At 44.4% G+C, this 19,013-nt stretch overlaps 1 protein-coding gene and 1 long non-coding RNA gene across 2 annotated transcripts in view; both read right to left on the bottom strand.

Moving 5' to 3' along the window:
• The window catches only part of LOC119401206 (serine protease inhibitor swm-1), a 36,062-nt gene that overhangs the window by 3,232 nt on the left and 13,817 nt on the right, over positions 1 to 19,013 (bottom strand). The window contains exon 3 of the mRNA XM_037667889.2: positions 195 to 368. Coding sequence (XP_037523817.1) covers positions 195 to 368 — 174 coding nt within the window. The remainder of the gene's footprint in view (positions 1 to 194; positions 369 to 19,013) is intronic.
• On the bottom strand, positions 8,395 to 18,344 carry LOC125759671 (uncharacterized). The gene is made up of 4 exons (XR_007417291.1): positions 17,867 to 18,344; positions 16,884 to 17,012; positions 14,987 to 15,126; positions 8,395 to 8,502 (listed from the first exon to the last, which is right to left on the bottom strand). It is a non-coding gene; the product is annotated as an uncharacterized LOC125759671 (long non-coding RNA).

Here is a 19,013-nt window from a genome sequence, read left to right as displayed (position 1 = left end):
CGTAGCTCTTTCTTTCGTTAAGAGGCAATGCTCATTTCCATTGGTCAGCCACTGTTTAATAATACACCCCACACCGGCACTGGATGAAACCAGCTCTTACGAACACATCTGGCGTAGGGATGTTCTTGTAAATAGGGTCCCTTGTCTGCAATGAATTGATGAACCTTACGTAGTGACAAACACAAGAAATATACCTGGCTTGCAGTTGCACTTGGGTCGGCAGATGCGTTCGCTGAAGCGCCCTTGTGCGGCTCCCGATCCTCCGGCGCGGCTGCACGGCACGAGGTCACCCTCGGTGCAAGTGGGTTCGCAGTGGGCGTTGCACTTGGGGTTCCACACCTCGGTTCTCGAGTCACATGACAAGGGACCTGCGAAGCCGCGTACGGAAGCATTGGCTGAAGGGAACGTCGCAATGCGCCTGTGGATGCATCGCGATTCATACGAGTGTACCGTGAGTGCAGAAACTCATATGGTCCCTTATGCGTTCGCCTAAGACGACTCGAATGCAAAAGCCATTTTATTCGTTTTTTTCGCAGTATTTGCATTATTGATCCTACCCCCCGAAAGCTTTCTGCACGTAACGTGGTTTTGCACTGCCTCCGTGATCGGCACACCTTTGACCGAGCCACGATGTCATGCCATGGCGTCACGTTATGCGCCGTCATGGGGACGTCACAAAACTTGGCGATCTCCGACGCCATCACGTGACCAAAATTATTGCATCACTAGTGTTGACGCCGACACCGCGGGACGACGGTCGACGCCGACGGGCAATTTTCCCGTTTGATGAGCCATTTAAAGTATTCACCTTAAAAAGAAATTTGCCAAGGCAAGAAGGAGTGGTGGGAGTGGTCATTTGTTATGAAAGAACATTAACAAAACTAACAGTTTCGAAGATTAAGCGAAGAGGTGCGCCTAATGTTATGCTGGGCTTTATTGTTATGAGCGGTAGTCTCGTGCTGTATCGTACACGTGGTATATGTTAGGGTCGTGGCGCCAGCCGCAGCCTCGTGGTTGAGTGCTTGCATCGGGTACAAGAATAGGTGGGCTGAACACAACGCTGCAGTCGTTCGCCCAGCTGTTAATTCAATAGAGCACAGTGGTCCCCCGGCCTGAACCTTCGTTTTCAATAGGGGGATGTCCGCCTCGGTGGTACAGGGGTTACACTTCTCGGTTGTTGACCCGGAAGTCGCGGGTTCGATCCCGGTCGCGGCGGTCGCATTTCGATGGAGGCGAAACGCCAGAGGCCCGTGTACAGTGCGATGTCAGCGCACTTTCAAGAACACGAGATGGTCAAAATTTCCGGAGCTCTCCACTACGGCGTGCCTCATAATGATATCGTGGTTCCGACACGTACAATCCCAGATATGGTTGCGCAGTATAGGGGTGCAATGTAGCGGGTACTGAGCCGCGCCTTGAAAGTCCCGTCGAGCTTTGTGGGCGCCCGAAGGACGCAACAAGTGGCGATGCCGACGGGTCAGCGAGAAGCCCCTCATCCCTCGCTCCCATGCAAACCTCAAGCATTCAGATGCCATCACGGCACCTTGTTGTACCAGTTTCGCTGGTACGTATTCGACGGAAACATTGGGCCGCCTCCCACAGCTGCGGAGTCCGCGGTTGGACGTGGAGCGTTCATAGACCACGCCTAGAATTTTCTATGTGACCCAGTGGCGTAGGCAGAAATTTTTTTCGGGGGGGGGGGGGGGGGGGGGCACCCCTTGATCCGACATGGGGTCCAGGCAGGTAAGTGTGGTCGAGTGTCATTTTGTGCTCTGTATCCCATGGGAGAAAAAAATTGTGGGGGGGGGGGGGGCACGGGCCCAGTGTGCCACCCCCTGGCTACGCCACTGATGTGGGCCCCTTTCTAGTCTAGAAGCACAAAAAAAAATATTCGAACATCTGGGGACGTGACATGTACACGTTATAAAAATCCGCGCGTTTCCGGCGGTACTAGGATTTAACTATACCTGTAGTCAGGCCCGTAGCCAGGAATTTTTTTCGAGGAGGGGGGCCACCTACTGAAAACCTTGACTATTTCAGAAAAACACCTATTTTCATTATTTATTTTTGGTAAAAACACCCACTTCACCAAAATTTCGGGGGCCTGGGCCCCTAGGGCCCTTCCCACCCTCCTCTTCCGGCTACGGGCCTGCCTGTAGTATATCAGGTGGTGTAGTATATCCCTCTGCCTTTCTCCTGTATTATATTGGAGAGAGGCAGAGAAAGAGAGAGAAAAAACATGGCTGATCCCTCTGTCATAGGAATCGGTATAACACGAAAGTGAAACGTGTCTTCACAGGCGTAGTTCTGCGTTTGTTGTGCATTCTTTCGCCCCAAGCGCGAAGGAATGAATGCTACAGCATCAAATTGCAATGCTACGCGAAGAACGGCAAGCCGCTCAAAACTTGCAATGCGCTGTTCAAGCAGAAAGGACGCGCGGAACGAACATACACAGGATGAGCGCGAACTGTCACAGTTGTAACTTATTTCTGTGTGAGCTGCGCGCTCCTTTCGCAAAAGCGGCCGCTGCAGGGAGCGAGGTGACCTTCGTGCTCTCAACGGAAACTTGCAGGCAGAGCGCAAGACGTACAAACCACCGAGATCACGAGATAAGCGCCCGCACGAGCGACCACGCCCTGTCGAGGCGCGCGCTAATCCGTGTGGGGGACGACTTTTAAAGCGCGCTCTTCGAGCCCTTCGCGCCATCTCGCTAGTGATAACAAAAACACGCTGTACCACCGATCTCCGAGTACCGCCGCCGGCAAATGGTGTACATAAATAGCTCGCCGTTAGGACAGCAGAGAACATGCCGTCTGTGGCGGAGTCGTTTCGCGCTGGCGATCGAGAGGTCGTAAGTTCGACTCCCGGTGACGGAACTTTTTCTTATAGTTTTTTCTTTGCCATATGTTAGTCTTTATATTTTACAAAGTCATATCCGTGACGGAAATGCGTCAGTGGAGCCGTGGTGGACCCCGGCATAAAACACTTTCGTGTTAATAAAAGAAGGTGGGCAAGATATGACTCACCAGATTCGCGGCCCTCAACATTACATGGCTAATCGGGCAACCCATCCTTCCCAGAAGAGCCCTTGTCACCCCTGAGCTACGCACCTCCTGTCCAGTTAAGTTTGGGTCACTGGACATAGTATGGGCATGCCAGCTCAATCCTTCTTTACCCCCGAACCCCAACCCAACCCGAGAGGACTGGGAGGCGGCCCTGCTCGGCTGCCAGGACCTTCCGGCCCAAAAAGCCATGGCCCGGCGTGTCAGGACAGCGGTCACGACCAATGGGGTCGCTGACTAGGGACTCCACCTGGCTTTTCGACGTGGTGCTGCTAGAGGACGGACGTGTTTTTCGTGGGCTCCGGAATGACAGCGTCAGATAAGTGGATTTTTTTTTTTGCATGATTCGAGCTTGTTTTTTTAGTTAAGCCACTAGATTGCAGCCTAATAGAGCTTACAACTTTGTACTGTTGGTACAAAGTGGTGTGACAGTCGCTTCGGGTGTTTTTTTTAATATTTGTTTGTGCTTTGAAGTGTAACATACTTGCGGAGTATCAGCGGAGTTTTGTGATATCATTTGGCTTTAAGTGTATCTAATCCGCCGCGCGAACGATCTATAGCCATGGTCAAAAAGACCGTAAAGTGTTCAGGATGCGGAATGGGGCGGAAAATAGAGGTTTGTGAGGATGAGACGACAGAGAGAGCTGACGCCAAGTGTAAGCAATGCGAGTTAGAGGCGAAGATGGAAATAATGATGGCCGCCCAGAATGAGCTCATGGTGAGAATCTCCGAGCTGGAGAAAGCGGTGGCGACAGAACGGGAAAAAACGATGGCTATGGCGGAAAGGCTTAAGTCAGCCGAGGAGGGATTAGCAAAGGTAGGCATGCCAGCAAAGGTAGCCACGGGGAACAAGGAAGCAAGCGGCAGCGGGAACAATGGGGCATCGACCCCCACAGTGGTAGGCGCGAAGGGGGAAACAGGTTTGGAAAAGACAGGTGCAAGGGTCACACGACCCACCTTCCGCGAAGTAGTCTTGGGAACGGGAGGGGACAAAACAACAGCAGTAACACGCGCTAGTAACAGGTGCAGTGGCCAGGTGCGGGACAGTCCAGCAGAAAAGTCGGATCACGTGATAATCGCCGGGGACTCGAATTTAGCTACATGCGCAGAAGCAGTCAAGGAAAGGGTGAGAGGCGACAAACGAGTTTTAATAGGGAAGTTCCCGGGCCATAGGCTGGGATCAGTGATGAAACAAGCTAACGCAAAACTCGCAACTAAGTCTAATGGACGTAACCTCGTGATAATCGCGGGAGGTCTAAACGACGTCTTGAGTAACGAATCAGCCGAACTAGCGACCACATTGGCGAAAGGTGTCGATGACATGCGCGCCATTTCCCCTCAGGTGCAGATAGTGGTATGCACAATACCGGAGGTACCGGTGCGTGACGGCAACCTGCAAAGAGCGGTTGTCGACGCAAACAAAGAGATATGGCAGATGAGTAGAGAGAAAGGCATCGAGGTAGTGGAAATAAACAGAGAGGTGCACATGTGGGGTGGTTTTCGAAGAGACGGAATACACTTCGACAGGAGGCTTGGCCATGAGGTGGGTTGGCGTCTTGCAGGACGCGCAGTAGCTTTTTTGGGGGGCACGCGGGCCCTTCGGTGCCCATGGTAGCTTGTAATGAGGAAAACAACCAGGGGGACCTCTTTGACAGGTAGTATAGCGAAAAAACAGAGAAAAGGTAACAGAAGGGAGAAGGCGCGTGTTGCAATTAGTTACATTAACATGCAGGGTGGCAGAAAAAAGGCAAAATGGTTAGAGATTGAGGAACAGTTAAACAAGGAACAGATAGGTGTTTATGCGGTTACAGAAACACACCTTAGAGACTTGGAAGAGCCACCACATATTGAAAATTATGTTTGGGAAGGATGTAACAGGATCACATCAGAAAGGAGAGGTGGGGGAGTTGGAATGCTAATCCATAGCAGAACAAAATGGGAGAGAGTGAAACAACGTGTTCAGAGCACATGTGGGTTTCGGGCACAGTAGGTGGAAAGAAAACGTGGCTAGGTGTAGCTTACTTGTGGACAGGGAATAACTGCAGAGAAAAGAATCTGGAGATAGTGAAATGCATAAGCACCGATATTAAAGAATTTGGTCATGATGCCGAAATAATCCTTCTAGGGGACATGAACGCTCACATTCATGACCTTGACGGATATTCAGACACCAATGGCAAGTTATTGCTAGATCTCTGCGAGCAACATAGTCTTGAGATAGTTAACGTGGGGCCTAAGTGTGAGGGGCAGATCACGTCGGAAGTCGGAAACAGGCAATCGAGCATTGATTACTGTCTCATGACAGAAGGAATATATGACAAACTTAGAGAGATGAGAATAGACGAAGAAGGCATTAACAGCTTGGGTAGTGATCATAAACGCATAATATTACAAATGGGATATAAAACTGAAAATAAGAACACAGAATCAAAGTTTGGCAGCTCGTATCTAAATGACAAACAAATAACAAATATAGCCGCAAGAGTCGAGGAAAAAGTAGACGATCCTACCAGGCAAAGACTGGAAGTATAGTGAGCTGCTACATGTAATCACGAAAGAAATGGAAATAGAGAAGAAAACTATTTGTTGGAAAGGAAAGAAAAAGCCAAAAAGTTGGTGGAACAAAGAAATCCGGGAAGCAATCGAGATGCGACGTCAGGCATCACGGGAGCACAGACAGGCAAAAAAGGAGAAGCGACCACAGGACGAAGTCAACCAAATATGGGAAATATATTTAGAGCAAAAATCCATTGTGCAGAAATTAGTCGAGGCAAAAATTAAAGGTGAAAGTGAACGCTGGATGACAGAGATTCGCGAAAAGAAGAAGGCCGCGCCTAGGATATTTTGGAGCCACCTAAAAGCGCTGGGTGGGAAGTCTGTCACAATGCAACAGCATATGGTAGATGAAGGAGGAAATAAATTGGAAGGATATGAAGCGCTAGGTTACATCCGAAAGATAACAGCCGATTCGTTTAAAAAGGTCCCCCAGGGGATTCCCCCGGTGAGTAAAAGTACGCAAAGGAGTGCAACCGACGAAGATGTAGTACTAGAGAATTTCAATTGGAAGAAGGCCGAAGGAAAAATTCCTAAGCGCACTACTCCGGGCTTAGATGGGGTTCCCGTCAGCCTCATTAGCGAACTCGGACATAACACTAAAGAAGCACTGCTGAAAGCCGTAGAAAAGTGCTTGCAGAAGAGGGAAATACCAGACAGTTGGCGAAAAAGTAGAATGAACTTAATCTATAAAGGCAAGGGAGAAAGGATAACATTCGCTCGTATAGACCGCTAACAATTACATCGGTGCTATACAGGTTGGCGATGCAGGCAGTAAAATTAAAAATAGAAGCGTGGGTAGAACAAAATGATATTTTGGGAGAACTTCAGAATGGATTTCGAATCGACAGGCGGTTAGACGATAATCTGTTTGTTCTTACCGAGTGTATAGAAATATCTAAAATAGAAAACAGGCCCTTATACGTAGCTTATCTAGATATCACCGGGGCGTATGACAACGTTAATCAGGAAATTTTGTGGGATATATTGAAGGAAGTGGGCATAGGTGACGACTGTGTACAGCTTTTGAAGGAAATATACCGAGAAAATACAGTTTGTATAGAATGGGAAGGAATAAGTGGCAAGGACAGCGTTGAAATTAGCAAGGGGCTGAGACAGGGATGCCCTCTGTCCCCGCTGTTATTCATGCTGTACATGGCGAGGATGGAAAAAGCGCTAGAAGGTAGCAACATTGGATTTAATTTGTCACACAAACAGGTCGGAGCGATGGTTGAGCAGAAGCTTCCTGGTCTATTTTATGCTGATGATATTGTCTTATTTGCGGACAGTCAAGATGATATACAGCGACTGGCAGATATACACTGCAAAAAATCTGGCCCCTAAACACGGACAAAGCTGAAGGTATAGCGCTGCCGAGCACTTTTCCGTGTTCCTAATTAAACGATTTCTCTAAAAAGGAGCCTTCTAACGAAGTGCCTTCGTTAGCACAGCTAGCACAAAGCACTCCGTCACGTCGTTTGAATGAGAACACTGTTCCGTGACCCGGAATACAACAATTTCCTTCAAAGAAGGTCTTCTTACGTACCTCCTACGTTAAGATACTAAAGAATGGTCTGCCCGTACTGTTCAATATAATACGCCACATTTGCCTTAATGCAAAATAATGGTTTTGTACCACAACTGCACCATAAAATCCCATAGAAGCTTTGCCACCTATGCAGGTGGCAGTCTCGGTATACGCTGGCAACAAGTGAGCGGAGGTCGACCAGTCCACTAGCCACATACGTCCACGTACACGTTCGGTATGAGTCTGTGGTTGTTGTTTCAAGCAGATGCTTCCTGACGCATGAACCATAATTGCAATAGTTTTCCTCCACCTTCGTTCCTGAGCCAGCATCGTCGCATTGTTAAGGTCGCTGTCTTAAAATGCGCTCCATGGGTGGCTTTAGCAACATTCCCACTTTGTGTTCTTTGAACGTCTTTGGCATTTTCCTGCCCGATTCGCCGATGTAAGTGGTGTCGTGAACCCCACAACGTACTCTGTAGAGTACCCTGCTCTAATCATCCGCAAGTGTGCGGTCTTTGGGCTTTGTGAACACATGTCCTAAGGACAAGGTATACACAAACACCGCCGAAGATTAGAGTGGGATCATCTACGAAGTACAATGTGGGGATTGCGACACAACTTGCATAGGCGAAATGGGTTGAAGAAGGTGATCGAAGTGTAAAGGCTGTTCGCCTTTAGCCCTTGCCCCTGCAGTGAGCTCTGTATTCGGCTTACTGTGAATAAAGTATTACTACTACTACTACTACTAAAGAGGATGTTGCGAAAACCACCCATGCAACGTGTTCTAAGACTGAGCTTGCTGAACGCTGCTGAATGACAAGGCATAACTTTGACCTAATCAATTCGACGATGCTACCTCGTGTACAAAAGTCGGAGGAAAAGAAAAATCTTGGAATCATGGTTCATTCATCACGGCGCATTGGCTTGCAACAACAACAACGGCCCTCTACGAGATGTTTACAAGGAAATGTGCGACTAATGGACTGGTCAAACTCCGCTTATATTTGCCAGTGTATACTGAGAATGTCGCCTGCATAGGTGGCAAAACTTTCATGTCATTTTGTTAATTGTTGTGTTAAGTCAAAGTAAACATTTTACAATCACGCTACACATCCCGAGCTGGTAGATGTGGGGGTAGCATGCCACGTGTAGATGCACTGTACTGTGTGAACTTGCTGATGACGGAAGCATACCTGCTGCTTCATGCCAAATAAACAGTGAAGTACACTACTACATGCTTCTTTAAATGCCACTTTGGCAGATGTATTCAGGAACATATTTGTCAAAAGTGTTGCAAGCCTGCTTATGAAACTGTGTGCACGGCCCATGGACAGCTCCACTTCGCTCCTTTCTGTACGTCTGAAAAGGAAGTGAAAGAAAACACCTAGAGCAACAGCAATGTTCAGAATTTATACCCATTTAAACATTGCCATGGTGCATGTGCACATGGCCTCCCTTAGCATCACTGTTTCAGAAATCAAAAAAGCAGAAACGATATTTTGCAGATATTTCTGGACTCGTTCTGATCATATGAAGGACAAGCAGCATGATTTTTACGAAGACTTATTGCTATAGTACACAAGAATTCAGGGTTAAACACACTACGTTTTAACTGCAAGAGTATTTATGTACGTGCATTACCAATTCTATTCAATTATTGTCATGATGTTGAAGCAAAAGTCTTAACAGTTACAATTTTTGTACTTAATGCTGCCGAGAAGGCCGAGAGTTATGTGGGTGAAGAAATGAATTGCGCATGTATAAAATGGAATCGGCTCGCACAAGACGAGGCGAATTGTAGACCACTGCGAAGGGCTACTGCTGCAGTGCACATATAATAAGGCTGAAGATGACAAAGATTAAAGCGTAAACGTAAAGGATGAGAATTAAATTGAGAAGCAAGGCTTGCTGTCAATAGCTCTTGAATTCTATCAGAACACAACATAACAGTTGTATATCCTGTACATCTTGACGCGACAAAAGTTGAGCTGAAGATGGCGGCTTGAATGAATGTCAAACCATTGAACAAAGAGTGTTCGAGCCAATGTTTCAACAAATTGATGTGTCTAAGTTGTTGCAGCAACTTTGATGCAATTCGTTGCCCCTCTAAAGACGAGTCCTCATGTTGAGTCACTAGCTCCAACAACATTCGTTGTTCAACAATTATTTCATGAGCTGTACATCTCGTTACATTCATTACAAACCTCTACTGTACCAAATGCTACTATGGCAATGATAGTGGGTGCAATACTTTAAGCTGCAGTGTCATAAGCAGGTGACCGGCTATTCAACTCTTTAAATATACCAGATCCATAAAGACTGAAAACCATGAGGCAAGCACAACACAAAGGACAAGCGTAAGGAAATTGAAAGAGGTTAACTTTAATAAACGAGGTATGGAATTACTATGAGTGATCCCCATTTTAAGTATACAAGGTGGTTTTTTAATGAACTCCTTTGCTGTTGAAAAAGATCATACCTGTAGTCAAGTGATAATTTCCAGGACGAAATTTCGTGATGCTGAGAGCATGCATTAAACTTTATGCACGATAAGCGTTAGGTGCAATGTCAGAGAGGTGGAGATGATTTAATAGATAGCAAATACTAAAAATGAAAAGCTCTGAGTAACTATCGCAAGAATAAGGACGAAGTAAGGAGGGAAGCATATGATAAGCTAGTGCAATGTCTGAAGCGAGGTAATCTTGCCTTAGAATATGCAGTCATAAAGTGAGGTCCAGTAAGTAGGCGTCACATGCACTGGTTGTGAGAGAGATATGGAAATGACGGATCACCTTTTAAATAAATGTAAAAATGTCCACCCATGTGCGTGTTGGGAACTAGCTCTCATGAAGCCCTAGGCTTAGAGAAAACTTGATAAAGATGAACACATCCACAAGAGAAATCAGTAAAAGACAGATGGAGGATTGGTAGTGGAAAAGCAGCGAGAACAGCCAAAAACAAACTTGCAGGGTCTTTATGTACAATGCCGAAAAATAAGCTACTTATTATGAGTTTTTTTAAGGAAAGAAATTTAATTCAGGTAGGAAAGGCATTAAGCCAATTCAAAAATTGAGCTTGGCCACTTGCATGTCAATGCTTCGCTTTAAAGGGAACACACATAGCATCCAACCATCTACAGATGTGAAACTGCGTCATGCAAGATAACTTATACAAAGTTATTGCTTTGAGCAATTAGCGCAAAATATTTCAGGAGAGCACCTAACTGTGCTGGTTAGTACATGATTACGATGGGAACAAACAACGCTGGGCACGGGACGGAAAAAAAAGGTAGACGAGGGCGACAGCACCCTCGTCTATTGTTCTTTCTTCGTCCCATGTCCAGCGCTGTTTGTTCCCGTTTTGATGCAGAATATTTCTTTCTTTAATCTGAAGGTGGCAGTGTTTCATGGCTAAAATAGTTTACTAATTTGCATTTCAAGTTACATTTTTTCAGCCATAAGGAAACACTGCAAAATGCTGAAGTTCTAATGTTAACATTTATCAGGAGAAAGACCAATTCTTTCGTATGGAATACCGAAGGTTGATTTCTAAAGTTCATTGCCTTTGTATTTTGTGCTGTTCCCTTATCATTTTCCTTAAGACTGTTGTATAGATGTTCTTTGGTTTATCTTGTGTTTTGTATATGTTATGCTCCTGTTTTTGCTTAGCAAGATCATTTTATGTGTAACTTATCACTGTAGCCCACTTTGCAATACTGCTTACTGGTGTCAGCCGTATTGTCAAGTAATAAATAAATAAGTAAATAGATATCCACTTTGTTATAAAACTACTATGAAAACAAAATGAACAGAAACGTTGCAACCAACCTGTAACAGAGTTGGAAAAAATAGCTTTTGACCCATATTGCAGCTTAGCTTTTGCTATGTAGCATTCCAAACAGAAATGCCGCCAAGACATTATTGTGTGGTATACTTTGCTGGCAATTTATATTCCATTTCAAAAGAAATATCTACTGCTTGGTTGTAAGCAAGGAAAAATTTACTGAAGTGAATAATCCCTAGCCTGCACAGGGTCTCGTTCCTTGACCTTCGCTGCACAGCACATTGGCACAGGATTCACGCGGGTGCCCCTGTGCTCATATAGTGCAAGTCTAAATGTTGCAGATTTAAGCAATACTTGTGTCTGAAGTACCATGCAAGAACAATGACGTGCTGTGCAGTGAAGGCAAAGCTCCAAGAAACTTCCCACAGCCTTGTTATTTTTCATTTGAAAAAATTATTTTTCACTTGAAGATAATATTACACCTTAAAAACTTTGTCTAAATTATCGCACGAGGAAAGCACACTATGATGTGCAGGCAACATTTTTGCTGGGATTGCTACGCAGTGAAAGAGAGCCCGCAATATCGGTTCAAACACTACTTCTTCCAAGTGTCAATTTTGAAGACATTTTTGCTTCTTTTTGCCAGCAGCATTTTCAACCCTTGGTATATGCACTGAACTCATACTGTGAATATATTTCACATGAAACATTGTCTTTTTTACAATATACTTAAAAATGCTGCATTTTGCAATGTTTCCTCACGACTGCAAATAGCATAAATCGAAATGAAAATAAATTCGACTATCATAGTCATGAAAGATTGGTGACTATGTTAAAGAAACGAATGCTTTGTAGTAATAGCTCGACGCAATAATCATGTGTCAATTAATTTGCCTGACACAGCTTCATTTCTGCGTGCGAAGTTTGAAAGGTCTTTGCTGCATCATGCAATTCTTTCCCCGAAAATAACGCTTGAATGACTACTTCCCACACTGAAACATAACAGCACCAGTTTTACAAAATATTGGAAATGGTCAAAAAAACGACTTGGCACACTGGCGTGAAATGACCCAAATAAGTACTAAAATAAAACAGTGTGCACTGTCAGACACTAAAATGAAGCACTAATCTGCTTGTATTGCTAAATTACTTCAAAACCCTGCTATGATAACTGCCCACAAGAAGTTGATTGCAAAAAATTTACTTTAACCTCTGACCTATTTTTATCTATCTCTAGTATAATGACTGGTAACCTTCGGCACACAAAGGCACAAAGCATTTCATATGGTTCAATGCCTTCGAACAGTACGGAAGGTCATATGTTAAGAAATAGCGTAAAATCTGGACTAATTTTAATCAGCTATGTTTTATAACATGCAAACATCGAGAAATACACAATAATTTAGTAACTCGCCCCCTCTAAAAGTGTTGCTGTCACAGCTCCAAATTCTATTCACGAGCTATAATGGCTAAAATATTAAAACACAGCTGCATTTCAATCTCAATGGTGGATGCACACAAGTATACAATAATTTAGTAACTCGCCCCCTATAAAAGTGTTGCTGCCACAGCTCCAAATTCCATTCACGACCTATACTGGCTAAAATATTAAAACACAGCTGCATTTCCATATCAATGGTGGATGCACACAAGTCTACACGAACAGGCATGCACTTTAGATTGACTTCACAAGCCATATATCCGGTAATCCTGCCGTTGGAGAACGTTACCAAGTGTATGAGCTGGACTACTACATCAGCTAAAATGGATGCTTGTGTGTTGGTATGACAGAGCGTAAACAAAGCAGTGCAGAAGACTGAGCACACTAGCACAGCACTGTTTGTGTTTGTGTAGAAAGCGTCCAAACAGCCGCTGCTTTGTCTGTGTATAGCTCATAACCAATTAGTAGCATCCAACACGACACCTGGTCATTGTAAAAGCATACGAGACAAGAAACTGAGACAAGTATAAGCAAAGAGCAAGCGGCTATATTTCGCCATTATATCGTTTCCTAATCCAGCCCGATGCATTCATCGCTTAAATTTAATTTACAGTGCTATTTTGGTGTTCGCCCTAAACTTACTTTCCAAATAACTCACTAACCTATTTCTCTTACGCACTATATGAATACATGTTAAAAAGTTGGGGCATGCAAACATGGACACAAGAGAGTCAAGACGCCTAAAACGCTGAGATCACTAACTGGAGGCTCATCACCTAATATACCTTTACATTGTCGAGAGCCTAAATGCATGCCAAAATTCGATGAATGCAGTTTTGTACAAGCACATGAATGAAGAAATGCGTCCAATAGTCGAGGCCTGGCATATCGATAATGGCAGTGCACAAGAGAGCCAATCGTCGATTAACTAGCAGTTATCTCTCACGTAGACTATCGCGCGTGCCAGATTGATAGATATCGCCTCTTGCCTGGGCATGCACAGGTAAGTTTCTGTGTCTACTTTATTTTGTGCCACTGTCCACCTTTCCAGTTGGCGTTAGTGGTGTCTTGGTTTCTCTCTTGTGTCCATGTTTGCATGCCCTGCCTTTTTAACATGAATACCTACCAACCAGCTCAGCTTTCTGTTATACTAAATTATGTATACAATCTAGAATTACCACTCTGTCCACTTGCTGATGTAATAATAACAATGGGGTTCTGCAATGTAAACGTCAAATTAAAAGCACGGGAACCTCTAGGATTTGCACCTCCACCGAAAGTGCAACCACTCCATCAAGGATCGAACCCGCACAGTTCAGATCAGCAGCTGACCATTATAACCACTGTATTGCAGCGGGGGATGTTCACTTGGTAATGTAGGTTAATGTTAAGGATTATGGAAAGAGCTGTAAGTTGAAGAAAGACATGCAATTAAGCAAGGAGCTGCAGACATTATGCAGTTTAGATATTTCTGTAATCCAAAGGGCTGGTGCTCAGGGCATGCACCTAAGGAACTCCTGTTCAGCGTCTCTTTTCGAACCAAAGCTTAGCAGAATTGATGTTCCTGTCTAGATATGCCCCTGAAAACCACAGTTAAATAGCTGCAAAGTAAACACTAGAAGACAGAAAAAAATCCATCATTTGTATGATATTAAACACATCAAGATGCAAATACACCAAACACCCTGGACTGTGAAACGCATTGATTGAAAAGATATCAGTTAAACAAAGCAGCATAGCAATGAACTTCCATGTAGCTGCCACAGGGCAAAAAGCAGGTGGCTCTGGCGCCATGAAAAATCTATAACAACACTTGTTGAATATAGCAGGATGTTTTGTATGATAAATGTATAAGTTACCACTCACAGAAGCTGACATGCTATTTTAAAAATGAGCATTGCAAAAAATAAAGCAAGAAAACCACGTGACGTGTGAATTTACCATTCATAATTTAAGGCTAAAGGGCCCCTAAACAACTCCGGAGTCTAAAACTTGTGACAACTGCACGCTTGTACAACGTGAACATGTTGTCACATGAATTTTTTGATTAAGTGGTGTAATAATGAAGCCACAGGAGATAGAACAAACATTCCAGCTGGTTTCAGTCTCTCGCTCAGCCTGACCATCCTGAAGAGGGGCTTCCTCGGTGTGCCACTGTGCCAGAGTGGTGCGGTGAGGAAGCACAGTCAAAGCACTGGCGAGATAAACCAATTCGCAACACTTGTGACAACCACAAATACTGCATCATCACAAAGCCAAAATGCCGTTTCGTATTGCAGAGGACTATTCAACAGTCAGCGTTACTTAATGTTGCTCATAGGCAACATTACACCACTTCGCTAGCAAAGAGGACTGGTCAAGCGCTGAAGAGGAGGCGCGGTTATTGTTTTTAGAAGTGGAGTGTCTGACATTCGCACAATGTGATTCCTGCGGCCCTCTGTACGAATTAGCGAGCTTGTTTGGGAGGTGTAAAAGAAAGAAGTAGGAGCCTGCTGACTGGCCCTTTAAGAGAATGTAAACATACACTGGAAGGAAGTACACTTGTAGACATATTACTATAAGCTATAAAAAACAGGCAATTAACATGCGCAATCCATGCAGCATAGGGATGTCTCACACCTTTGCAAGAACTTTACTATGGTGGCTGCATATTTGTGTAGGCCAGAAGCAGCAGGCACGTGGCTTCCATGAATTTGACCCGTTCGTTGAAGGGAAACTGCTGCTCACATCCTTGTAGCACTGCTTTTTGAAGATGCTTCCTGCGATAACAAAATGACCACAACACAATTATGGTCTTCAAATATCAACAGGTGACCTACATTGCTGCCCTTTCTCATTAAATTCAGCTCTAGACTAAAGACTGCAATAGCAGCATCCTCCTACATTACAGGGCATCATACTGCTTTCCTTGGCCTGGTTTTTAGTTCAATAATTGTTTTCACCCATAACAGAATGTAGCACTAGTAAAGATTCGGTTGGGGAGGGTGCAGCCGTAAAGTGTGTATGCAAAGTAAGAATATGAAAAAAAAACAATGGCATAATTTCACATGAGATATAACAATTATCATAATTCCTGTAATGTCAGACACCAAGAAGTGTTTAATTGAGCAAGTTTTGACTTTAAGCTATCACAAAACAATGTCCTTTATAGAAAGTGGGATTTGCAGAGTGAACTCTGATGATGAAATTGGCTGTCTTTACTGGCTCTGTAGCTGCTAGTGCATAGCTAAAGCCGCTTGAATGCACTTAACAAGCCTGTGTAATGGTATTGACAAATGGACAGAGAAGACAAACTCATTCGTTCTCATTTAGCTGCCATCACAGCAATACGTTGCTTCGTGTCAGGTTTCCTGGTATGCAGAATGCACGAACTTGGTGGCCGTGCCATACCACAGTAAACATGATCGACATCTGCTCCAACTGCGTAAGTAGCTGGAAAGTGCTAAATTACACAATCAGCTGAACCATGCACACATAATGTAAATTCTAGCAGTGGCAACATTTCGCACCTCATACTAGCCTATGGGCATTGTACTCGTTGATGCTGCCAGCTGCATTCACTGTTTTCATTCCTAGCATGCATAGCACATGCACACAAAGCACCCAATAACTGTGGGATAATATAATAATAATATCTGGGGTTTAACGTCCCACCCAATAACTGTGGGAAGCAGAATAGATTGTCCGAGGTAATCAATAAAATTGATTGACAAGAATTCCACACATCACTCAAGCCTGTTGTTTGGCATAAGTGATGAGAATGTGCAGCCAAATGTACACAGCAAATTCAGTATTGGCCTTGAAGAATTGCAAGATAGGTTGAAGCTTTCCAGAAACAAACCGTATACAGTAAAGTCTGTCCCAGATACTGAAATCATGAAGTTATAAATTTTAAAGTGGGCCGCTATATTCTTCAGGCACCATGCATTGCATTTATGAAAATGCTAACATCCCTGTACAACAATGCGTGCTGCAAGAAGTCATAAACATTGATATTTTTGGCACAATGCCATTTCCCAGTACCACGTTTTACAGAAAGGCAACATTTTCCTTTGCAAAACTAAGCCATGTTCCCAGGCAAAATGCACTGTCCATGGTGAAAAACACATGGAGTACGCTCTTCTATACAGCTTAGCTGGTTTACTGGAACTAAAAGCTACGGTAACGCTGTCTTAATTGAAATGGCTAGCAAAAGCCTTCTCGCTGCTGTTTATGTGAAGTAATTTCACCTTGGTGGAACGTCACAAGAGTAAGTGGCACATAATAATGAGTGCGAGAACACAGTAACAGGATGTGCAACGGCTACCAGGTATGCCCATTCGTGGAAACTGTGGGCTCTTGCCCCAAATGAACCAGTTGGAAATAACCCTTTTGCATGAATAAACTTAAGTTGGTTGCTGGCATACATAACATTGTTACTCTGCATTTCCATCTCATTTATCTAGCGCTCATTGTTTCCCTTTGACAATAGCTCAAAACAAGATTCTTCTTCATTAAATGGAACTTTGTACATTACCTTTACGTTGGCTGCAGATGCTTATTTCTTCTGCCTGAATAAGCACCTCCTATAGCATACTTGCCTCAGCCACCTTCTGGACTGCATGGTCAGCACTCCACTGTTTGTCGTGGCACTGCTGTTTGCTACCTGCAGTACGTTGCAAAAAACTTCAGCATTAAAAAAAAAGATAAAGAAAAGCCGAAGCAGGTGTGCCAGCAACACCTTGCCCTATGAGGGGGGAGGAAGAGCTCTGACAAACGGCTAATTAAAGACAAGCGTTGTTCTTCACAAGCTATTATTATGCGATGAGAGGTGGGACTTCAATACACGGACGCACATATAGTGCCATAAGCAATTGAAAATTCAGCTGAAAGTACGGCTTGTCAAATTAGGTCAACGTGCATAAAGGATAAAAATGGGGCAAACCAACTGAACAAAATACAGTGTCATGCTGCAGAAATTGCATTTTTAACAAATCTATGTTATCTATTGCTTGAAAGATGATAAGCAATGTCCAAGAATGCTAACCTAAACGCTTTTGAGGGTGACGTTACTTAATGACGAATAAAATGCACGCCTAAGGAAAACATCCCTAAATACACTTTATTTCTCCCACTGTACCGATTCGGTGGCTGATGATTATTCCTTCAGAGCTCGTGCGAACGAAATGAATGTTGAAGCTTCGGTTTCATGGCGTTACTCCAAGTAATTTGTCAAGAGACATGCATAAATTTGACATGCATAAAACGCATGACAATGGTGAGCCTGACAAAAATGTTGTCTCCTTTCAGCAAATATTAGCGTACAGCAGTGCGTGCACGCGAGCTAATTACCAAAACTTTATAACACTACCGACTACGTTCTTGACAAATGTCATGCGCGAGCACAATCCGCACACCTACAACCGCATACACTACCAACACGTTATGCGATTTTATTCGGCGACAACGCGTACTACAATAAGAACAACTCACAATGTACGAAGCGTAACGTTCACTTACCTCTGGCAATGAAAATACGCTGGCAGCGTACACTGCTGGATGACCGCCGGTTTTCAATGGTGCGCCAAGCGAGGAATCGCCGAGCTACCGGCCGTCCCCGATCGTCAAGGCATTTCCAGGGCCACAGAACGCGTCGTCGAGAAAGGATTGCAGCGCTGCTACTCACTGCCGTGTAGTGTGCCTCGATGTGAGCGGACAAAACGCGCATCAAGGCACCCTACTGACGGGCGGAAACATTTGAAGAACGTGTTCTTCAAAACTATGAATCGCCTCCGTCGGTCACACTGAACAAAGCAGTCGCAGATTGGAGTCGCACGGCCGGCATCTGGTGACTATTTACCTGCTACCGCGTATAACACTGCGTGACGAACTTGCGCTTACGTCAGTAACCACAACATACAACACACAATGCGAGGCAGCGCGGTAAAAGTCGACCGTATGAACAAAACTCGCACGACGACACACACACGACACGAACGCAGAACTATCGTGGCTAGAAAGGCTTGCCTAGTGTCGTGAGCGAGGCAGCGAGCCTGCCAGGCGGGAATAGCTTACGATGAAGCGTGCAGAGGGCGCGGCGCTCGCTGGCGCGCCCAGCACTTGTGCGCCCTGAGGAGCTTCTCGTTTAAACCAAGCTTTGTAGTTGCGGTAAAAGCTCGTTGTGTAGGCCACAACACATGGCGCTGATAAATTGTAAAACGAAGAAAAGACAACTCTGGAGACCATGCGGGCCGGTTAGCTTCTTCTGAACGGCACATGCTGGCGTAGAGAACAAACATGTAGGAGATTCGGGGTTTCCGTTCTAGTTTATTAATTAACATTCTTTTTCAAGCAGTTATGGTTGAGTACAATGATTGAAATATTCATTGACAATTATAGCGGTTACATCAAGAACAAAAATACAATGAACAGTGAATGAGACGCAAAGACAGATATTTTCGCGCAGAATGTGAGTAAACAGTGAAAGGAAAAGATAGGTGCATACAAAAAAGAAAAATAAATAATTAAAAGTAAGAATCAGCGAAGAGTCAAATGAAATTTATGTACACCTGAGGGACCTCCCTTGATGTTTCACGCCCACTCTTGCAGGCGTACTGGATCCGTAGAAGCTCTGAATGAGAATAGATGCCTTTTCATTGCACGAGTT

The sequence above is a fragment of the Rhipicephalus sanguineus genome, chromosome 8 (genome assembly GCF_013339695.2).
Source record: "Rhipicephalus sanguineus isolate Rsan-2018 chromosome 8, BIME_Rsan_1.4, whole genome shotgun sequence".
In the NCBI taxonomy this organism is placed as follows: Eukaryota; Metazoa; Arthropoda; class Arachnida; order Ixodida; family Ixodidae; genus Rhipicephalus; species Rhipicephalus sanguineus.
Note: the sequence above shows the minus strand (reverse complement) of the source record. Positions and strands in the feature narration are given on the sequence as shown.